We start from the raw sequence: 22,640 nt of genomic DNA, 5'->3' as shown, positions 1-22,640 counted from the left end.
GATGAAGGCTATTGCTTAACGCATTGTAAGCCGCCCTGAGTCTCCGGAGAAGGGCGGCATATAAATCAATTTTTTTAAAAAAAAAATGCAGAGAAGAGCAACGAAGCTCTTCCAGAGGGACTGGAAGATAAAACATATGAAGAATGGTTGCAGGAACTGGGTTTGGCTCGTCTAGAGAAAAGAAGGACTAGGGGGGAATGTGACAGCAGTCTGCCACAAAGAAGTGGGGGTCAACCTATTCTCCAAAGCAACCAAAGGAAGGACAAGAGGCAATGGATGGAAACTCATCAAGGAGAGAAGCAACCGAGATAGATAGATAGAAAGATAGATAGATAGATAGATAGATAGATAGATAGATAGATAGATAGATAGATAGATAGATAGCCTATCATCCATCTCTCTATCTCTATCTCTATCTCTATCTCTGTCTGTCTGTCTGTCTCTCTCTCTCTCTCTCTTCCTGAATCAGTAAAACACGCGAGAAGTCCCAAAAACCTGTTTTATTGCAACAGCCGTGAATTCTGTTCATTCACAGATGAGTCCCAATTAGTTGCAAAGAGTCCTTTGGGATAAGGCTGATAATCACCCACCTTTATCTCCCTTGACACGCTGCCAAAGACCTAATTGGCAAAGCCACACGGAGTCCAGAATCAAATAGAGCTTCAGGCTTTAAACTGAACAGAATTAACAACAGTTGCTTCCTACAAAGGCCCACGTGCCTTTGCTCCTCTTTTAAGGCTTATGGGAGGGGCCAGACATCTCCAAGCCCTACTCCTGAGTCGTCCCTTTTGTTCCAACTGTTCTTGCCCTCTGGCAGCTCTGCGCATGCCAGAGTTCCTCTGCCTCACTGAGGTCCGACTCTGGAGGCTCCGGAAGCAGCACGTACCTTCCAGATGGCCCTTTCTCTGCCTCCGAGCCCTTGTCCTAGCCTTCCCCAGACTCCAGGGCTGGCCCATTGTCCTCCCCAGCCTCCCCATTGTCCGACTCTGCTGCCAGCTCTGCAGGCTGCTGGCAGACCACAACACTATCTATCTATCTATCTATCTATCTATCTATCTATCTATCTATCTATCTATCTATCTATCTATCTTTCTATCTATCTATCTATCTATCTATCTATCTATCTATCTATCTATCTATCTAGTCTAGACAGATAGACAGATGAGATAGACTGCCCAACAGACAGACAGACAGAATAACTTTATTGTCACTTTGAATGTACACTAATCGGCATACATTAAAATAAAATTTCGTTGCATTCAGCTCTCAAAGGGATACCTCCAATACCTAAGGAGGAATTTCCTGACAGTGAGAACAATTAACCAGTGGAACTACTTGCCTCCAGAAGTTGGAGTGAAAACACTGGAAGTTTTTAAAGAAGAGAGTGGACAATCACTTGTCTGAAATGGTCTAGGGCCGTGATGGCGAACCTATGGCACGTGTGCCACAGGTGGCACTCAGTGCCATATCGGTGGGCACGCAAGCTCAGCTCCTGCCACCTGATTTTTGGGCCTTCTGGGCCACCAGAAGTAGGGACACAGGCTGTTTCCAGCCTCCGGAGGGCCTCGGGATGATGGGGAAGGCCCGTTTTTTGCTTTCCCCAGGCTCCAAAGCCTTTCTAGAAGCCTGGGGAGGGCAAAAATGGCCTTCCCCACTCCCCTTGGAGACCTTCCAGAGGCCGGAAAGTTGGTAAACGGGCCATTTCCTGCCTCTGATGGCCTCCATGGGGGTGGGGAAGGCCACTTTCGCCCTCCCCAGGCTCCTAGAAAGTATCTGGAGCCTGGGGAGAGCAAATAATGGGCCCACCATGCCCTCGCGTGCCAAAAGTGGGGGGAGCGTGCACTCATGCGCAGGGGGCGGGATGCGTAGAATTATGGGTGTGGGCACGCACGCGGGTGGCCCCCCATACTCCCCCCGCTTTTGGCACACAATGGCAAAAAGGTTAGCCATCACTGATCTAGGGCTTGCCGCCTGAGAAGTTGGTTGGACTGGAAGGCCTCCAAGTTCCCTTTCAGCTCTGTTATTTTTGTATATACTTGCAATTTTGGACCAAGGCCACCGGCCAAGCCCACTTCAATGTTTACCCAGCAGTTTTAATTGAGTGGGGACTGAAATCAAGAAGAGGAACAGGCCACCCGGCAAGATTTGCCCTTTTTTTGAGATAACATCAATTCTCACCTCTTCCATCAAGCAGGCAGCCTGCAGGTGAGTTTCTGGCACCAGGAAAAAAGCTTTGCGCAGCCAACTGAGCTACCTGGGCTGGGTATCCGATTACTATACCAGCCTGCCGCAACTTTGGAAACGGGCAGCGTGCCAGTCCACCCCGTTAAAAAGCCTTTTGTTTCTTCCCTTCAATGCAATCTTGAACGGTGAGAAAAATCACACCTTCCCACGCCCCCCCCCCAAAAAAATTGCCATTCGTTTGGAAGAGAGCCAGTTCCCCTGCGGTCTCAACTGTCCCACCGGCAGTGAATAATATCGGAAGAGACGCAAAGCCCTCTTCTTGACATCTTGAAAATATCTTGAAGATATCGAGGAGATGTTAGAGGGGAATATAACCATGATGGAGTTAACAGAAGCAATTAAGAAACAAAAGAATGGAAAGGCACCAGGGCCAGATGGTTTACCTGCAGAATGTTATAGGATACTACAAGAATCTTTTAAGTCTCCCATTACTGGAAGTTATGAATGAAGTGATGACAAAGAAGAAAGTACCCAAATCATGGATTGAGGCGTATATCACATTGACTACTGGACTACCTGGACTACTGCAATGCTCTCTACATGGGGCTCCCCTTGGGGTGCACCCGGAGGCTGCAGTTAGTCCAGAATGCGGCCGCGCAGGGGATTATGGGAGCGACGGGGCGCTCACATATGACACCTCTCCTGCGCGAGCTTCACTGGCTTCCTGTGGTCTTCCGGGTACGCTTCAAGGTGTTGGTTACCACTTTTAAAGCGCTCCATGGCTTAGGGCCGGGATATTTGCGAGACCGCCTTCTGCCGCCAATAGCCTCCCACCGACCAGTTCGCTCGCACAGAGAGGGCCTCCTCAGGGTGCCGTCGGCTAGACAGTGCCGGCTGATGACCCCCAGCGGGAGAGCCTTCTCTGTGGCAGCACCTGCCCTCTGGAATGACCTGCCCCCTGAGATACGCACGATATCAGACCTCCGGACTTTTCGTCGGGCCCTGAAGACACACTTGTTCCATCTAGCCGGGCTGGCTTGATCCCATCCTCTCAGTTTTAATTGAATTCGGTTTTAATTGGGTTGTTTTAAATTTTGGGCCGAAATTATTTAATTGTTTTTTAAACTGTTTTTAAATTTTATATGCTATGTTTTATCTCGGCTGTACACCGCCCTGAGTCCCGCAGGAGAAGGGCGGTATAAAAATAAAATAAAATAATAAAATAAAATAAAATAAAATAAAATAAAATAAAATAAAATAAAATAAAATAAAATAAAATAAAATAATAAAATAAAATAAAATAATAAAATAAAATAAATAAAATAAATAAAATAAAATAAAATAAAATAAAATAAAATAAAATAATAAAATAAATTGATCCACAAAGAAGATACAGACCCACAACAAATCAAAAACGATAGGCCTATACATATCCCTGCTAAATTCAGACTATAAAATCTTTCCTTCAATACTGGCAGAAAGACTTAAGAGATACTTAAATAATTTTATACAAACAGATCAAAATGGATTTCTTCCAAAAAGACAGATTAGAGACAGTATTAGAATAATTCTGGATACTTTAGAATACTAATGAAGCGCATCCTGAAAAGCAGATGGCTTTGATATTCTCAGAAGAGACGCAAAGCCCGTTTGGCTTTTGCATCAAGAAGATACAGGTAGTCCTTGACTTATGACCACAATTGAGCTCAAAATTTCTCTCTGAAGAGAGTTGTTAAGTGTGTCTTGCCCCATTTTACGACCTTTGTGGCTGTCCCTGGTGAATCACGGCAATTGTTAAAAAGTTAGAAACAGGGTTGTTAAATGAACCTGGCTTCCGTTTTATCAGCAGGTATTCTATTTAATTCCAATTTTATTTTAAATTGTTTTTATAGCAGGGGTCTCCAGCCTTGGCAACTTTAAGACTTGTGGACTTCAATTCCCAGAATTCCTCAGCCAGCAAAGCTGGCTGAGGAATTCTGGGAGTTGAAGTCCACAAGTCTTAAAGTTGCCAAGGTTGGAGACCCGTTTTATAGGATTTTCTTTTAATAATTTGTACTTGAAATTCTATATTTTGATCAATAAAGTAAACTAACTAACTAATTAACTAACAAAAGCTTGGAATCACCCCGGGACACTGCAAACATCATAAATACATGCCAGTCGCCAATCCCGTGTGAGAAGGTCGCAAAAGATAATCACATGATCCCGGGACACTGCATCCGTCGTAATTTGTGAGTCAGTGGCCAAGCATCTAAATTTTGATCATGTGACCGTGGGGATGCTGCAATAGCCAGAAGTGTAAAAAACGGTCTTAAGTCACTTTTTCCAGTCCCGTTGTAACTTCGGTCACTAAATGAACAGGTTGTAAATCAAGAACTACCAGTATGTTTGGGACCCACTCCAATTCTAGACAGCCTTTTTGCAGAATTAAGTTCCACTGCCGTCAATGAGGTTTACTCTCTAGTAAAACAATCTGAGGAAGGCACCCCTAAGCCATAGCGCTGAGGTGGGAAAGCCGCAATCTGCTTTCCTGCAAACTGAAATCTCCCCTTTCAGATAAATTGGGAGCAAGTCCCTGAATTACCAGTTAGTACGATGCATGAGGTCACAATACAGATAGTCCTTGACTTATGACCATAATTGGAACTAAAATTTCCATTGCTGGGCGATTGTTAAATGAGTCGCATTTCAATCAGAAGAGAGCTGGAAGGGGCCTTGGAGGTCTTCTAGTCCAGCCCGCAGCTCAAGCAAGAGATCCTATATCATTTCAGAGAAGTGGCTGTCCGGTCTCTTCTTAAAAACTTCCAGTGATGGAGCACCCACAACTTCTGGTGGCAAGCTGTTCCACTGGTTAATTGTCCTCACTGTTAGGAAGTTTATCCTTAATTCCAGGTTGCTTCTCTCCTTGATTAGTTTCCATCCGTTGTTTCTTGTCCTGCCTTCTGGTGCTTTGAAAAATAAGTTGGCCCCTGTTGTGGCTCTGTTACCTGAGCCTGTGTCATCGGCAGGAGAGGACTCCGAGAGTGAAGGAGAGGAGTTGGCAAGGCCTCCCTCTCCAGGACCCTCCTCTCTGGCAATGCCTTCGGTGTCCGCCGAAGGGCAAGAGATCGGGCCGGGACCAAGCACGTCCACGCAGCCACAGGTGGACAGTAATGAGGGTAATGAGTCTTGGCTGGATCCACGCCAGCGTCGCAGAGATAAGCACGCGCAACAGAAGAAAAGGCGTGCCCGAGATTAGGCTGAGTCACTGGACCACACCCCACAGGGTATAAAAGGGTGCGTGGTGGCCAGTCAAATCTTGTGATGAACAAAGCTGAAAGCTTCCACGCCATTCTGCATTGCCAGACTTTTGGCTATAGACTTTGCTGGATTATCTCTGGACTTGATTAACTCTGTAATTATTGAGCTGTTTCTTTTGATGTACCAGGAGTGGGGAGAAGTTATCTCTCCTCTTCGTAAATAATAAACTCTTGGCAGGCAGCCACTAGGTTGTTGCCAAGTTCCGTTATCATAAGGAAAAGGATTCTGCCAGCTGGTCTGGTCTTTAACGTCTGTTGGTGTGTGTGCGTGTGATTGGGGACAGAACAGCCCCTTCTTCTTTGTGGGAGCCTCTCAAATACTGGAATACTACAAAAGGTTGCATTTGATTTTACAACTTACAACCTTACCCCGATGGAAAATCTAGGGAGCAGACTAAAGAAACTGGTTAGTCAGAAGCGACCCAGCAATAAAATCCAGTTAACAGAAGCCTTCATTCAATCTTGGTTTCACGTGATAACAGCTGCAGAACTCAAAGACTTGGTTCACTCCATGGGAAGATGTTGTAAGGCTGGAATTAATTCAGCCTTGGAAGCCATATTAGGCCGGAAGCTTCAATGCTGCCATTTTGTATATCTCGTTTTTTCTACGGTGATCATTTTTGTATCTCTCATTTTTCCTACGTGTTTCACTTTTCTTCTTTATCCTGTAACTGCTATTCTAAGAGCAAATCCTTCCTAAAAGTTATTGCATTACATTCTTGATTAAATTATCTTTCCACCGATATATAATTGTATGGTGCTACTCCAAAAAAAGTGGTGTTATTAGCAAGCTTTAGAAAATACACTTTTCGTAAAAGGTTTCCACAATTTTGGCCACTATTGTACATGCCAGTTGCCAAGCATATGAATTCTGATCATTTGGCTGAGGGGAGGGGGGGATGCTGCGACAGTCATAAGTGCGAGGACTGGTCCTAAGTCACTTTTTTCAGTGATGTTGTAACTTCAAATACCACTAAACAAACAGTTGCTAAGTCAAGAACTATTTGTATACCTGAAGCCACTAGACTAGGAAAGCTGATGTGGAGAATTAGGAGCAAACATTCATGAATTTTAAGGTTTTCTCATTCCAATACAGGAGGAAAACGGAGTTCAAAATTTCCCCTCTTGACAGCAAACCACAGGTAGTCCTCGACTTACGACCACAATGGAGCCCAACGTTTCTTTTGTTAAGTGAGACATTTGTTAAGCGACAAATGCCACCTTTCTTGCCGTGGTTCTTAAGCGAATCACTGCAGTTGATAAGTGAGTAACCCGGTTGTTAAGTGAACCTGGCTTCCCCGTTGACTTTGCTCGTCAGAAGGTCGCAAAAGGGGATGGCGTGACACCCCACCCCCCGGGGACACTGCAACTGTCATAAATACGAGTCAGTTGCCCAAGCGTCCGGATTTTGATCACAGGACCACTGCTGCAAAGGTTGTAACTGTGAAAAACAGTCGTAAGTCCCTTTTTTCAGTGCCGTCGTAACTTTGAACGGTCACTAAATGAACTGTAGTAAGTGGAGGGCTACCTGTATCTTGGTTTTTTTGGAGTTTTTTTTTTAATTAATACCCCAAACGACAGCTGGATCAAGATATATATTGCATCAAACATGCCAGCAGGCAGCATTAAAATCAAAATATAGTTTGGCCTCTTGAGTTTGCAGGCGAGCGGCGGTTGGAAGAAATTAAGAGGCCGGACGTGAATTGTGAACAATGATATGCTGCTAAACAGAAAACAGACGTTTCTCATTTCCTACTTTGAAGAGATGCACACAAGAGGATGGTGTGTACCCAAGGGGGCTGTGGAGAGGAAGATGAAGCGAGTCCGGCTTCTGGGCTAGGACCTGATGGAACGGTGCTCAAATCAAATCAAACTTTCATTAAGGCTTCTGGGCCAGAGAAATGGGAAGAAGCATTGCAGTTTAAAAAAAAAAAATAGTCCCACATGCTAGAATGGAGGCAGAAGGCAATAAAAGGAAAAAAAAAAAAAAGAGAGAAATTCCAGTTGCCTTCTGAAAAAAGCAGTTTTGCGACAAGCGTGACCTGGATGACTGAGAATCTCTATGGATTTTTTAGCTGTACAATTTGGGATGGAGAGCCTTGGAATGGTGTGGGAGTAGGAATGGATTCCCAGAGGAAAAAATTGCAGGCTACAGGAACCATTTGCACCACTTCAGGTGACCCAGAGGACACAGATAAATCTCCAAGTGGCCTCAACGACCCTCTAAAAAGGATGCAAATGACCAGCTTTGTCTGCAAGGAATATAAATCCTTCCATTCCCCACTATCTGGTCAGAACTGAAGAAGCTTCTTGGAGGAGAAGCGAAACATCTTCAAAAGAAAAACAGAGAAAGTCCTTGAAAAAGCACCTCTGGGACAACCATGACCTGTATGATGGGAGAATCTCTGCAGACTTCTTAGCTATGCAATTTGGGATGGACAGCCTTGGAATGGTGTTGGGAGCAGGAATGGATTCCCAGAGGAAAAATTGCAGACTACAGGAACTATTTGCACCACTCAGCTGACCCCGAGGACACAGATAAATCTCCAAGTGGCCTCAACGTCACTCTAAAAGGATGCAAATGAGCAGCTTTGTCTGCAAGGAATATAAATCCTTCCGTTCCCCACCATCCGGTCAGAGCTGAGGAAGCTTCTCGGATGAGAAGCGAAAGGTCTTCAAAAAGAAATACAAGAAAGTCCAGTTGCCTCCCGAAAAGCACCTTTGGGGCAACTGTGATCCGATGACTGAGAATCTCGACAGACTTTAAGGCAATAAAAGTCTTTTTCAAGCATCTAATTTTAGAGGAGGAGGGGTTTTGGATGTCATTTCTTGGGGAAAGGAGTTATTATGGTTGGTCCTCGACTTACAACCATCTCTTTAATGACCGTTGAACGTTACGACTGAAAAAGGGAGTTTTGACTGGTTTTCACACTTACGACCGTTGTATCATCCCCACTGTTAGTGGATCAAAATTCGGATGCTTGGCAACTGGCTCGTATTTATGACGGTCGCAGTGCCCCGTGGTCACGTGATCCCCTTTGCGACCGTCTCACAAGCAAAGTCAATGAGGGGATGCCGGATTCACTTAACAACCGTGTGACTAGCTGAACAACTGCAGGGATTCACTTAACAACGGTGGCAAGAAAAGTCGTAACGTGGGGCGAAACTCACAATTGTCAACTGTCCTGCTTAGCAACGGAAATGTTGGGTCGTCGGTGGAGGACTACCGATAATTTTCAGCATAATATGGGTAGTCCTTGACTTACGACCACCACTGAGCCCAAACATTGCGAGATTGGTTACGTGAATTTGCTCCCTTTTACGACCTTTCTTGCCGCGGTTGTTAAGTGAATCCCTGCGGCTGTTAAGTTAATCATACAGCATTGAAGTGCTTATCAGGAGGTTGCAGAAGGTGATCGCATGACCCCAGGACACTGGGACCGTCATAAACCGATTCGCAGCTGCTCATTTCAACCAAAGAATTTAGGACAGGTGATTTAGAGAAGAAAATTTGGAGTGGTGGGGTGGCCTAGGGGTGGAGCGCTCGCCTCACAATCAGGAGGCTGTGAGTTCGATCCTAGGTAGAGGCAGATATTTCTCTCTCTGGGCACAATGAGAATAGATCTGCTGAACAAAACTCCCCATTGGCAACAGGGACGGCATCCGGCCATTAAAACACTCTGCTAGCTCCCTTCAATTGCCCAGATTCCACCCCGCAAGGGATTATGGGGTCATTAAAGGGAGATGATGATTTAGACATGAAAATTTACGGGCTTCCCCACGGCGTGCTTCAGCAGGAAGATGGCAAAGTGGATGTGAAGGTAGAACTCCAGCTTCTGAGCCACGGCTTCTTGCTCTCGGACGGAGGAAGGGATGCGCTCTTCCCACAGTTCAAAGAAGACGTCCTGGTCTCCATCACTAAAGGACATCAGCAGATCCTTCCAGAGAGAGAAAGAGAGAGAGAGAGAGAAAAGAAAAGTTAGTCCTTTGAGAAATTATTTAAGACGGTGGAAAATAAGTGGAAATTTGTCTTATTTTGCATGTTCCAACACCTACACTGGGTTTTTGGCCAGGAACCAAGAGACGGTGAGTTCTAGTCCTGTATGAAAGTCAGCTGGTGATTTTTGGACCAATCACAGGGGATAGTGAGTTTTAGTCCCGCCTTAGGCACGAAAGCTGATTTGGGTACATTGGGCCAATCACCAGGAGATTGGGAGTTCTAGTCCCACCTTAGTCATGGAAGGCTGGCTAGGTGACTTTGGTTCAATCACCAGGAGACTGGAAATTCTAGTCCCACTTTAGGCATGAAGTCCACTCATCTTCAAGCTTCCAAGGTTGAGAAACACTGCTGTAACTAATGATGCTATCATTTTTCTCTCCCACAGCAAATAACGTAGGAACACATACATGCCTTGTAAAAAAAAAAGCTGACTGCTAACATCCTCTAGGTGTCATTTTTAGACGATAAAACTCCAACACGGGGCCGTGCTCCGTAAAAGCTGAACTTCCGCATTCTAGCGCACATGCATGCCCGATGATCAGCTGGCCGGCACGCTTGCGCACAATGTTTTTCGGCACTGCCGCCCGTGCGAAGGATCGCGCTCCAGAAAAGCTGAACTTCCGCATTCTGGCGCACATGCGCACCTGACGATCAGCTGGCTGGTGCACATGTGCACACCGATTTTCGGCACTGCCGCGCATGCAAAGGACAGCTGATCATCGCGCACACATGCACACCAGAAACACGGAAGACAAACAGGCATGGCCGCGCGTGCTGGGGGACATGGCTTTGTGTGCCACTTTGGGCACGCGTGCCATAGGTTCGCCATCACGGGTATAGGGTCTCCAGCTTGAGTGTGGGGGCTGGACTAGAAGACCTCCAAGGTTCCTTCCAACTCTTGATGATGATGATGCTTGCATACCCACACCCATAAAGGAAGCATTACCTGAATGATGAGAGCCTTGGAGTCTTTAGCAGAATTGCTTCTAGTTTTGGGGAGCGGCTTCCCTTTGATTTTGCATTCTTTGGTAAATGTTTTCACCGTGTCTTCAAATTCCGCAAAATCCAAATACTGCAAAGGCAAGAAGGCAAAGGAGAATCTGTAACATGTTTCTCATGAAAGACCATCGGCCAAGAAATATTACCGAAAACGTCTATGGAGATTCATTCATCCAGGTTACGGTTGTCCCACAGGTGCCTTATTTTTCAAGAGGCAACTGGACTTTCTGGTTTTATTTTTGAAGACGTTTTGCTTCTCATCCAAGGAGCTTCTTCGGCTCTGACTGGTTGGTGGGGAAGGGAAGGATTTACATTCTTTGCAGACAAAGCTGCTCATTTGCATCCTTTTAGAGAATCATTGAGGCCACTTGGGAGGTTTTTCGGGGTCACCTGAGTGGTGCTCCTGGTTCCTGTAGTTTGCAATTTTCATCCCAAATTGTTCAAACACCCTTTAAATGATGTGGGAGTAGGAATGGATTTCCAGAGGAAAAAATTGCAGACGACAGGAATCATTTGCACTACTCAGGTGACCCTGAGGAGACAGATAAATCTCCAAGTGGCCTCAATGACCCTCTAAAAGGAATGCAAATGACCGGCTTTGTCTGCAAGGAATATCAATCCTTCCATCCCCCACCATCCAGTCAGAGCTGAAGAAGCTTCTTGGAGGAGGAGGGAAACTTCTTCAAAAGAAAAAAAAAACCCAAAGTCCAGTTGCCTCTTGACTCATTGGCTTCCCGTTTAGAAGACACAAAAGGGACGTCTAATAACACTTGTATATAAATAGAGACCAAATCCCTTCTGGTGATTTGATGACGTTACCTAGTTCGGTCAGAAAACATCTTCAAGAAAACAAACAAGCTAGCACCAAGGACCCCACAGCCCCCCTCCTCCTTTTCCTGTCATCTTCTTCCTTCTCCTCCTCCTTTTTCTGTTGTGGCTCCGTTACCAGAGCCTGTGTCATCGGCAGGAGAGGACTCCCGAGAGTGAAGGAGAGGAGTTGGCAAGGCCTCCCTCTCCAGGACCCTCCTCTCTGGCAATGCCTTCGGTGTCCGCCGAAGGGCAAGATAGGGCCGGGGCCAAGCACGTCCACGCAGCCACAGATGGGCAGTGATGAGGGTAATGAGTCTTGGCTGGATCCACGCCAGCGTCGCAGAGATAAGCGCGCGCAACAGAAGAAAAGGCGTGCCCGAGATTAGGCTGAGTCACTGGACCACACCCCACAGGATATAAAAGGGAGCATGGTGGCCAGTCAAACCTTGTGACGAACAAAGCTGAAAGCTTCCACGCCATTCTGCATTGCCGGACTTTTTGCTATAGACTTTGCTGGATTATCTCTGGACTTGATTGACTCTGTAATTATTGAGCTGTTTCTTTTGATGTACCAGAAGTGGGGAGAAGTTATCTCTCCTCTTCGTAAATAATAAACTCTTGGCAGGCAACCACTAGGTTGTTGCCAAGTTCTGTTATCATAAGGAAAAGAATTTTGCCGGCTGGTTTGGTCTTTAACTCTTGAACGTCTGTTGGTGTGTGTGCGTGTAGGACGGGGACAGAACATTTTCCTGGTGAAATGGGTGTGGAGCCTTCTTGGAACTTCTGAACACAGCTCCTTTCAGCAGTTCCCGGAAGGCTCCCCACCTATTGGCACCACTCAGGTGACCCTGAGGACACAGACAAACTTCCAGGTGGCCTCAATGACTCTCTAAAAAAGGATGCAAATGACCAGCTGTCGGCAAAGAGTATAAATCCTTCCATTCCCCACCATCCAGTCAGAGCTGAAGAAGCTTCTTGGGTGAGAAGTGAAACGTCTTCAAAGAAAAACCAGAAAGTCAATTGCCTCTTGGAAAAAAAACCTTTGGGTATTACCGAAAACATCTCCAGGCGTTTTCCGTGGTACATAAGGCTGCAGGGCCTCAGGGGGAAGATACTATTCATTTAGTGACCGCTTGAAGTTACAACAGCAGTGAAAAAAGTGATTTATGAACATTTTTCACAATTGCAACCGTTGCAGCGGCCCCATGCTCACATGATCAAAATTCAGAAGCTTGGTAATTGACTCATACTTACGACCGTTGTTGTGTCCCGGGGTCCTATGATCCCCTTTTGCGACCTTCTGACAAGTAAACTCAATGGGAAAGCCAGATTCACTTAACAACCGCGTTTGTAAATGAACAACTGCAGTGATTCACTTAACAACGGTGGCAAAAAAGGTCTTAAAATGGAGCAAAAGTCATTTACACTGTCTCGCTTAGCGACAGAAAGGTTGGTCTCAATGGTGGTTGTAAGTGAAGGATTACCCGTATCTTTTTCTTTAGTCTCCATATTATCACTGTCTCTGTTTTTATTTCACAGGATGTGTTTTTAATTTGTGAACCACCCAGAGACATGACAAGACAGCCAGCCTACACATTGGATTTATAAATAAATCCATGGCAAAGGGCTTGGCACCTTCTTCCATCCCAGGGGCGGTAAATCTTTGGGGCTCAACGTGTCAAAAATTCAGAAAAACTTACCTCTTTCACCATTCCCAGCAGCTCCGCTTCATAAGCGAGCACATCACCCATCATCAAATGTCAACAAGGAGAACTGCAATATAATTCGAATATGGATTACTGAACGTACCGCTAGATAAAGCTTTTGCAATACGTATCTCGAAACCGTCTTTCAAATCGTTCCGATGTTTTTCATATCTGAATCAGATTAATTGTAAGTGGGACTGGACAGGCTGCAGGGGGAAGGATTTTTCACTCAAAAGGTGGGGAGGCCCCACCTGTCCCCCATTTTGTATGCTGTTCTGAGTAGCAATAGCACTGCTTGGCCACGGATTTATGACGGTTGCAGTGTTCCCGGGATCACGTGATCCCCTTTTGCGAACATCTGACAAGCGAAGTCCATGGGGAAGCCAGATTCACTTAACGACCGTGTCACTAACTTTTACAACCCCAGTGAGTCACTTAACAACCCTGGCAAGAAAAGTCGTAAAATGGGGCAAAACTTTACTTAGATGTCTCACTTAACAACAGAAATTTTGGACTCAATTGTGGTCGTAAGTCGAGGGCTACCTGTAGTTTAAGGCAGTATAGGCTACAGGTTTTCTTCTCTTGGAGATGACTTGAAGGGATTTTTTTTTTGCATCTAATGCTAGATTAACTCCGAGCTCCTTCGGCACTAAGAATTCTATTCCTCGTCACAATTTCCTTACTAGCTGTGGAATAGAAAATCGCTTGGTGACTATTAGAAATAATCTATATTCTTCTTCTAGATTTACTCTAGAAACCACCCTAAGTCTGGTCATTTTCCTGCTCCTCTTCTAGGTCAACACTTCCTAAATTCCTCTTTAAAGCTCAGGCAGGTGGCAGCATTTAGCTAATAAGCGTTGGCCCATTTAAAAAGCTAAGGGAGGGCCAGTCCTGCTTCATCCTGGAATGGGGCATCATCACCCTAAAAATGATTAGTTGAAAACCATCAACTTCAGTTTTGTCCCCCATATTATATAAAAAAAGGTGTTGAGACTCTGGAAAGAGTGCAGAGAAGAGCAACAAAGAGGATTAGGGGACCGGAGGCAAAAACATATGAAGGACGGTTGCAAGAATTAGGTATTTCTAGTTTAATGAAAAGAAGAATTAAGGGTAACATGATAGCAGTCTTCCAATATTTGAGGGGCTGCAACAAAGAAGAGGGGGTCAACCTATTCTCAAAAGCACCAGAAGACAAGAAGCAACGGATGGAAACTAATCAAGGGGAGAAGCAACCTGGATCTAAGGAGAAATTTCCTGACAGTGAGAACAATTCACCAGTGGAACGACTTGCCTCCAGAAGTTGTGGATGCTCCAACTCTGGAGGTTTCTAAGAAGAGACCGGACAACCATTTGTCTGAAATGATACAAGGTCTCCTGGCTTAAGCAGGGGGTTGGACTAGAAGACCTCCAAGGTCCCTTCCCTCTCTGTTATTCTGCTTCTGTTATCCCAGAAAATAGCAAAGGCAAAATACACTGCCATAATGATGCATGAACTGCAAGACCGTACTATAAATATCCTTTTTTTAAAAAAATACAGGAATTGTAATATTTTATCATGACTCTCCCTTATTTTTATTTTTTTTCCTAGCATTTTCGCCAGAAATCCAGCTTCCACTTTTTTTCAGATGAACCAAATGTCGATCCATTCATTGCAACAGATCTTATGCGGAGGGCTGGGAGGCAATGACTGCCCCAAAGTCACACGGTCAGTTTTCGTGCCTAAAACAGGACTAGAAATTACCATCAATTTACCTGGTTTCTAGCCTGAAGCTCTAACTATTACACCAAACTCATTGGCATGCCTCATAGGCTTTACGGGTATCAAAATAGACTCCATACAGGTAGTTGTCAACTGTAGCTCATTTAGTGACCGTTCGAAGTGATAACATCGCTGGAAAAAGTGACTTCACACTTACATAAATTATAAACTTCCTGTTCTGCCCCAGTTCCGGATTCCCGAAGATATTGATACACACCAATGGTCCTTATCAAATTTATTAAGTAGCAAGAATAAACCAAAGTCCAGCAAAGGTTGGCAACCAGCCCAGAAAACAAGATACGATAAGACACTCACTCTTCAAAAATGCTCTGTAATAATTGCACGTTGTTTCCAGCAAGAAATTACTAACAGCGTGTGACTTAAATAGGCTAAGGGAGTGGCCAATTATCCTCAAGCCTTACTCTCGAGGAGACCTCCTCCTCCTGAGTAGCCACTCCTGCCTTTTGGCAGCCCTGCGTGCTCGAGCATTGAGGAGAGGCTCCTCCACTTCGCTCTCTCCACTTGAAGGAGCCTCTGGAGGATCTGAAGGCCCAGGCTGAGTCTCTGCCTCTGGCACCACATCCTCTTCAGCCTCCTCGCTGTCCGACGCGAGCGCCGGCTGCACAGGCTGCTGGCGCGACCCCACACCAGCCTCCTCGTCATTGGGATCAGCCACGATCCGCGCAGACCGCTGGTGGGCCACAACACTTCCTAACAGTGAGGACAATTAGCCAGTGGAACAGAAGTTGCCTTCAAAAATCGTGCGCGCTCCATCACTGGAGGTCTTTAAGAAGAAACGAGACAGCCACTTATCTGAAATGGTAGCGGTCTGTGATGGCGAACCTATGGCGCGCGCCAGAAGTGGCATGCAGCGCCCTCTCTGTGGGTATGCGAGCCGTCGACCCTGTTCAGCTCTGCCACACATGTGCACGGGCCTCTCTCTGGCCAGTTGCTCTTTAGGTCTCTACCGCGCATGCGTGGGGGGCAGGTCATGCCAGCGGGCACGTGCGCATGGAAGCTGGGGCGGGGTGCATGTGGGGTGTGTGCGCACATGTGCAGGGTGGGGCGTATGTGCAGAGGCCGTGCACACATTGCATTTTGGGGGGTCGGGTGAACACGCATTAGTGTGCGAATGCGTGCTTTGAGCACTCAGTCCGGAAAAGGTTAGCCATCACTGATGTAGGTTCCCCTGCTTGTGCAGTGGGCTGGACTATTAGTTCGATTTATATATTTATTGGTTCGATTTATATGCCGCCCTTCTCCGGAGACTCAGGGCGCCTTACAATGCGTTAAGCAATAGCCTTCATCCTTTTGTATATCCCTGCTTAGTAGGGCTTTTTGGGCCCCCCCAAGCGGTGTTCTTTTTTTATACAAAGTCAGCTTATTGCCCCCACAATCCGGGTCCTCATTTTACCTCCCTCGGAAGGATGGAAGGCTGAGTCAACCTTGAGCCTGGTGAGATTTGAACTCGCAGTAATTGCAGGCAGCTGGCAGCTAAGTGCTACTTTAACAGCAGTAGACCTCCGAGGTCTCTTCCAGCTCGATTCTATTCTAAATTCTAAATGTAACGTAGAATTGTATAATCAACCTTTCTCAAAGTAAGTTAAGCAGGGAGAGATTCTGGATGGGTATTAATGGGACCACCACCAGAAAAGTATAACACATATAAGCTAAACAGTGAAGGTTTTTTTTTAAAAAAAAAAATCCGAGACGAAGGCAACAGCATAGCAATTTCATAGGGTTGCCAAGAAAAATACACAGATATGTCTAGGGATCACCATGAATCAAACAAAGCTCACGGATATCTTTCCTTAATTATACAATGAAATAAAACTCTACACCCCCATTAGTCAAAAGTATTAACAAGGGCTCAACTGTACCTTAATTCTGATTATTTCCAACCACAGCTCTGAGGATCAGAATGTGCCATATCTGGCTATTTTTCTTCTCCCTTTTTCCTTCCTCCATCAAGGTCCTCAGTCCTTTGCAACTGTTTGTTAGTGGCCATTTGAAGTTACAAGGGTCCACACACTTATGACCATCCCAGCATCCCCGTGGTCACATGATCAAAATGTGGGTAGGTGGCATATATTTAGGAGGGTTGCATCAGATCATGTGATCGCCACTGGCGATCTTCTCAACCAGATTCCGACAAGCAAAATGAATGGGGGAAGCTGGATTCATTTAACTGTGCAATTCATTTAACAACTGCGTGACTCACTTAACTGTTCTTATTCATTTAACAACCACAGCAAAAAAGTAATACAGGTCACCTTCGACTTTACAACAGTCCATTTAGTGACCGTTCAAAGTTACAACGGCACTGAAAAGAGTGACTGAGGACCGTTTTTCACACTTACGACCATTGCAGGCTTCCCCTATGGTCAGGTGATCAAAATTCAGATGCTTGGCAACTGACTCATATTTATGACGGTTGCAGTCTCCCGGGGTCATGTGATCACCTTTTGTGACCTTCTGACAAGCAATGGGGGGGGGGAGATTCACTTAACAACTGTGTAACCAATTTAACGACTGCAGTGATTCACTTAACAAGAAATGTCATAAAATGAGGCATAACTCACTTAACAACTGTTTCATTTAGCAGCAGAAATTTTAGGCTCAATTGTGGCCGTAACTCCAGGACTACCTGTAAAACCAGATATGACTCATTTTATAATCTGACTTGTTTAACAACAGAAATTGTGGTTCTCTTTTCGTTCATCCATTGAAAGGGTCATTCTGCTAGCTAGTGCAAAGTTTCACCTCTTGTAGAAATCTCGTTTTCATCCTAGTGCAAAGGACAAATTCAATGTAACTTGCCATTTTATGGCATAAATTATTGGAGATCGTGCAGCGACCCATACAGCCTCATTGCAACTTAACTTCAGTAGGTAATTTCTGTGCTAGATCGTAGCCTGCTCATACAAACACTCATCTACTTTTTTAAACTGGCATCGACTCAAGATTATTTGTCACACCACCAAAATATAGGTACTCCTTGACTTACAACAGTTTGCTTACAGTTCAAAGTCACAATTTAAGGAGCCTTGGTGGAGCAGCAGACTAAAGCGCTGTTAAGTAGCACTTAAGTAGCACTTAGCTGCCAGCTGCCTGCAATTACTGCGAGTTCAAATCTCACCAGGCTCAAGGTTGACTCAGCCTTCCATCCTTCCGAGGTAGGTAAAATGAGGAGCCGGATTCTGGGGGCAATAAGCTGACTTTGTATAAAAAAAAGAACACTGCTTAGGGCCCCCCCGAAAGCCCTACTAAGCAGGTATATACAAAAAGTATGAAGGCTATTGCTTAACACATTGTAAGCCGCCCTGAGTCTCTGGAGAAGGGCGGCATATAAATCGAACCAACAAATAAATAAATAAATAAATAAATGAGTCTTGGTAGTACAGTGGTCTAAAGCACCCTGTTATTAAGAACAGCTGCCTGCAATTACTGCAGGTTCGAATCTCACCAGGCTCAAGGTCGACTCAGCCTTCCATCCTTTTCTAAGGTAGGTAAATTGAGGACCCAGTTTGTGGGGGCAATAAGCTGACTTTGTATAAATATACAAAAGGATGAAGGCTATTGCTTAGCACATTGTAAGCCGCCCTGAGTCTCCGGAGAAGGGCGGCATATAAATCAAAATTAAAAATAAATAAATAAATAATAAATAAATAAATAAATGGCACTGAAGTGACTTATGACCATTTTTCACACTTATGACTGTTACAGCATCCCCATGGTCATGTGATCGAAATTCAGATGCTTGGAGATTGACAAGTTGCAGTCTCACTTAACAACAGAAATTCTGGGCTCAATTGTGGTTGTAAATTGCGGATTACCTGTAATCTTATTCATCAAATTTAGAAATTGCCCTTCACAAAGGGATCCTGGGTTTTGTAGAAATACAATGTCGAAATGTAACACTGAATATAAAATTTAAATAAGAGCAAACACGTCCAAATGATAATTTGAAACAAAAAAAAAGAAATCCCAGCTATGCTTCCCTAACACACTTTTATGACAGCCTCCTTACATGTGCAAATTGATCGTGGATTATCTTGATTAAAATTTGAAAATTTACCTAAGGTGGTGGACATTATATAACAACTGTGTAACAAGCCTGGGTCTCAAAATGTGCTAAGGGCCCAATTTCTTGGCTTTTACTGTTAGTTGGCTAACTGTGCAGTGTGCGTATATGTGGTATTTTTAATTATATTAATTGCTTTAACTGTTTTGTAATTTTAGAATTATAAGCCACCCAGAGTCACTTGCGGAGATTGACGGCAATAGAAATTGAATAAATAAATGCGTGGAAGCGTGGGACAAAAGTTTTAATACCAAGAAACGTAACAGCACAAGCATCCCACAAAATAATTTCGGTAGCTCAGCATGCAAAGACAACAGATTGTTTTAAGCAGGTTTCCAGGTGGGCTGGAAATTATCCTACAGCCAATAAACTATTCAGACAGCAAACTCAAATTCAAGCTTGTTTTTAACATACCTGTCAGTTTGTTTCACATATTATATAGACCATGGCTTCCAACTATGACGTCTGAGTTTGTACATTTGGCTAATGTATAAACTGCTTAACATTTTAATGTATTGTATGGCTGAATAATTAGGACAGGTTTCCCCCCCCCCCCGCATGCCATCACTCTGCTAAACAACTAATTCCCACAACACTGTCAAACTATTTACTAAGATTGTATTACTATTCTTCTTCTCATCCTTCCTATTCTATCTCCTCCCACTTATGACTATAACCTTGTTGCTTGTATCTTTATGATTTATATTGTTTTATTTAGTTTCCTAATATGATTTTATTGCTTATTAGTAACCTATGACTATCACTAAGTGTTTCATTTTATGATTCTTGACTAATGTATTTTTTTATGTACAAGAGCTTATGCACCAAAGACAAATTCCTTGTGTATCCAATCACACTTGGCCAATAAAGATTTAGTCTAGTCTAGTCTAGTCTAGTCTAGTCTAGTCCCAGAATATTCTGAGAAAAGAAGGAAGATCAAGAGGGGCTCTTAAATAACTTGCAAATGCTAATTATTCCTTATGTGAAATAGTAATTTATAAAAACTAGTGGTACAGAAAGAGTAATTTAAAAGTATTTTTTTAAAAAATAATAGCTTAACTCTTGGAGGGGGTTGATTTTTAAATTTTTTTTGTGTGTACTATTTTTGTGCCAAGAAACTATTTTTTCCCCCTGAACTCTTAACTGGGTCTGGATTCTAATCCCCAAAGCCTTTCATTTTAAACTCTAAGCTCTGCAAAATGACAGGTAGTCCTCAGCTTACAACAGTTTACAGAATAGAAGAGGAAGAGGAAGAGGAAGAGGAAGAGGAAGAGGAAGAGGAAGAGGAAGAGGAAGAATAGAATAGAATAGAATAGAATAGAATAGAATAGAATAGAATAGAATAGAATAGAATAGAATAGAATAGAATAGAATAGAATGAGTGGAGTGGAGTGGAGTGAGGTAGGGTAGGGTAGGGTAGGGTAGGGTAGGGTAGGGTAGGGTAGGGTAGGGTAGGGTAGGGTAGAGTAGAGTAGAGTAAAGTAGAGCGGAAAAGAAAAGAGGAAAGGAAAGGAAAGGAAAGGAAAGGAAAGGAAAGGAAAGGAAAGGAAATATGGAGTGGAGTAGAGTAGAGTAGAGAGGAATAGAAAAGAAAAGAAGAAAAGATGGAATGGAATAGAATAGAATAGAATAGAATAGAATAGAATAGAATAGAATAGAATAGAATAGAATAGAATATTGGAATGAAGAATAGAATAGAATAGAATAGAATAGAATAGAATAGAATAGAATAGAATAGAATAGAATAGAATAGAATATTGGAATGAAGAATAGAATAGAATATTGGAATGAAGAATAGAATAGAATAGAATAGAATAGAATAGAATAGAATAGAATAGAATAGAAAATATGGAATGGAGTAGAGTAGAGTAGAGTAGAGTAGAGTAGAGTAGAGTAGAATAGAATAGAATAGAATAGAATAGAATAGAATAGAATAGAATAGAAAAGAAAATATGGAATGGAGTAGAGTAGAATAGAATAGAATAGAATAGAAAATATGGAATGGAGTAGAGTAGAATAGAATAGAATAGAATAGAATAGAATAGAATAGAATAGAAAATATGGAATGGAGTAGAGTAGAATAGAATAGAATAGAATAGAATAGAATAGAATAGAATTTTTTATTGGCCAAGTGTAATTGGACTCACAAGGAATTTGTCTTTGGTGCATGTGCTCTCAGGGTATATAAAAGAAAAGATATGTTACAAATAAGCAATCAGGAAACAGTAGCAATATAAATCTTAAGGATACAAGCAACAAAGTTACAGTCATGCAGTCATAAGTGGAAGGAGATGGATGATGGGAACGATGAGAAGATTAATAGTAATGCAGATTTAGTGACCGTTCAAAGTTACAACAGCACTGAAAAAAGGGACTTACGACCATTTTTCACACTTACGACCTTTGATTGCAGCATCCCCATAATCATGCGTTCAAAATTCAGATGCTTGCCAAAGGACTCCTATTTATGACGGTCGCAGTGTCCCCGGGATCACATGATCCCCCTTTTTGCGACCTTCTGACAAGCAAAGTCAACGGGGAAGAAGCCAGGTTCACTTAACAACCGTGTTACAAATTTAACAAACGGCAGTGATTCACTTAACAACAATGGCAAGGACGGTCCTAAAACGAGGCAAAACTCACTTAACCAATGACTCAGTTAAAACAAGAGACGGTGGGCTCCCTTGTGGTCGTAAGTCGAGGACTACCTGTCTTGATGCGTGTGGCCTTGGAACAGGCAGACGCCCAACAGGTAGAGCTTTTTCCCAGGAAGAGATGCTGGGTAGCCATTTGGCCAAGAACACGTCATTAAGCAATTACCCTGAGCATGTGCAGAGTGCCACTCAAAAGTCACTCCCTTTCCAATATCAGAATACAGCGGCCCTTCAAGTTGCATGGGACTACAACCTCCATGCTCCCCCGCCACGATGGCTGAGCATCCCGGGATTTAGCCCACAGCTCTCCCCACCCCACACTTGATATTGGACTCCAAAGGCGAGCATTCCGCCCCCCCCGCGCAATCGCAGCGGGATGGCTGTGGAGCATGGGAGTTGTAGTCCGGCACAACGTTGGAAGAGCTGGAGAGGAAGCTTCCAATCGACCATCTCCGGACGGGCCGGGGGTTCCTTTCCACGGGTCGGCGCGGGGGGAGGCATCGCCTGTACCCGCCTTACCTGCCGCGACGGATAACACCGAGTAGGCCGCAGCCTCCCTCGCTCCCGTCGCCTAGCAACGGCGACTGGGCCGCTTTTTTTTCACGCGGAGTCAGGACCACGTGGCTTTGCTCGCGGCCAATGGGCGACGAGATCTCTGGTCAGGTGACTCTGCGAGGTCCCCGGATGGAGGGGGAAAAGAAAAAAAAACCTGCGTCTCCTAGCAACGGCGATTCTCGAAGGGAGGCCTGTGTGGAGCGTTTCGCTTGGCTTCTCCAACCGGGCGCCCTTCAGATATGCTGGTTGCCTTCCATTATCCCCTGTGGATGGGATTCCTGGCGCCCCATTTTTGGAAGGGGGAGCTGGGACCCACAGCACACTGAGCCTGTACAAAGCAAAGTCCCTCAACCTTGGCCGCTTTAAGACGGGTGGACTTCAACTCCCAGAATTCCCCAGCCAGCTATGCTGGCTGGGGAATTCTGGGAGTTGAAGTCCACCCGTCTTAGTGGCTAAGGTTGAGACAATTGAGCTAGACTAGATGGACAGAGAAACTGTGGAATCATTTTAGTTAATATTTGCATGTAAAAATAACTTATTTCCACATTTAAAACAAAAACAAAAACACATAACCAAGGAGAAAACTGGCT

At 44.3% G+C, this 22,640-nt stretch overlaps 1 protein-coding gene across 2 annotated transcripts in view; it reads right to left on the bottom strand.

Moving 5' to 3' along the window:
* ARMC9 (armadillo repeat containing 9) overlaps positions 1 to 22,419 on the bottom strand; it is a 138,813-nt gene extending 116,394 nt beyond the window's left edge. The window contains exons 1-4 of one of the 2 annotated variants that reach the window (XM_087872020.1): positions 22,015 to 22,419; positions 12,993 to 13,065; positions 10,430 to 10,555; positions 9,254 to 9,421 (exon numbers count right to left, since the gene is read on the bottom strand). In XM_087872020.1, coding sequence (XP_087728146.1) covers positions 9,254 to 9,421; positions 10,430 to 10,555; positions 12,993 to 13,046 — 348 coding nt within the window. In that variant the 5' untranslated portion in view covers positions 13,047 to 13,065; positions 22,015 to 22,419. The remainder of the gene's footprint in view (positions 1 to 9,253; positions 9,422 to 10,429; positions 10,556 to 12,992; positions 13,066 to 22,014) is intronic. The other variant, XM_087872019.1, reaches the window with a different exon arrangement.
* Positions 22,420 to 22,640: the final 221 nt, after the last annotated feature.

The sequence above is a fragment of the Pantherophis guttatus genome, chromosome 6, assembly GCF_059756535.1.
Source record: "Pantherophis guttatus breed Tessera chromosome 6, ASM5975653v1, whole genome shotgun sequence".
NCBI classification, from domain to species: Eukaryota; Metazoa; Chordata; class Lepidosauria; order Squamata; family Colubridae; genus Pantherophis; species Pantherophis guttatus.
Note: the sequence above shows the minus strand (reverse complement) of the source record. Positions and strands in the feature narration are given on the sequence as shown.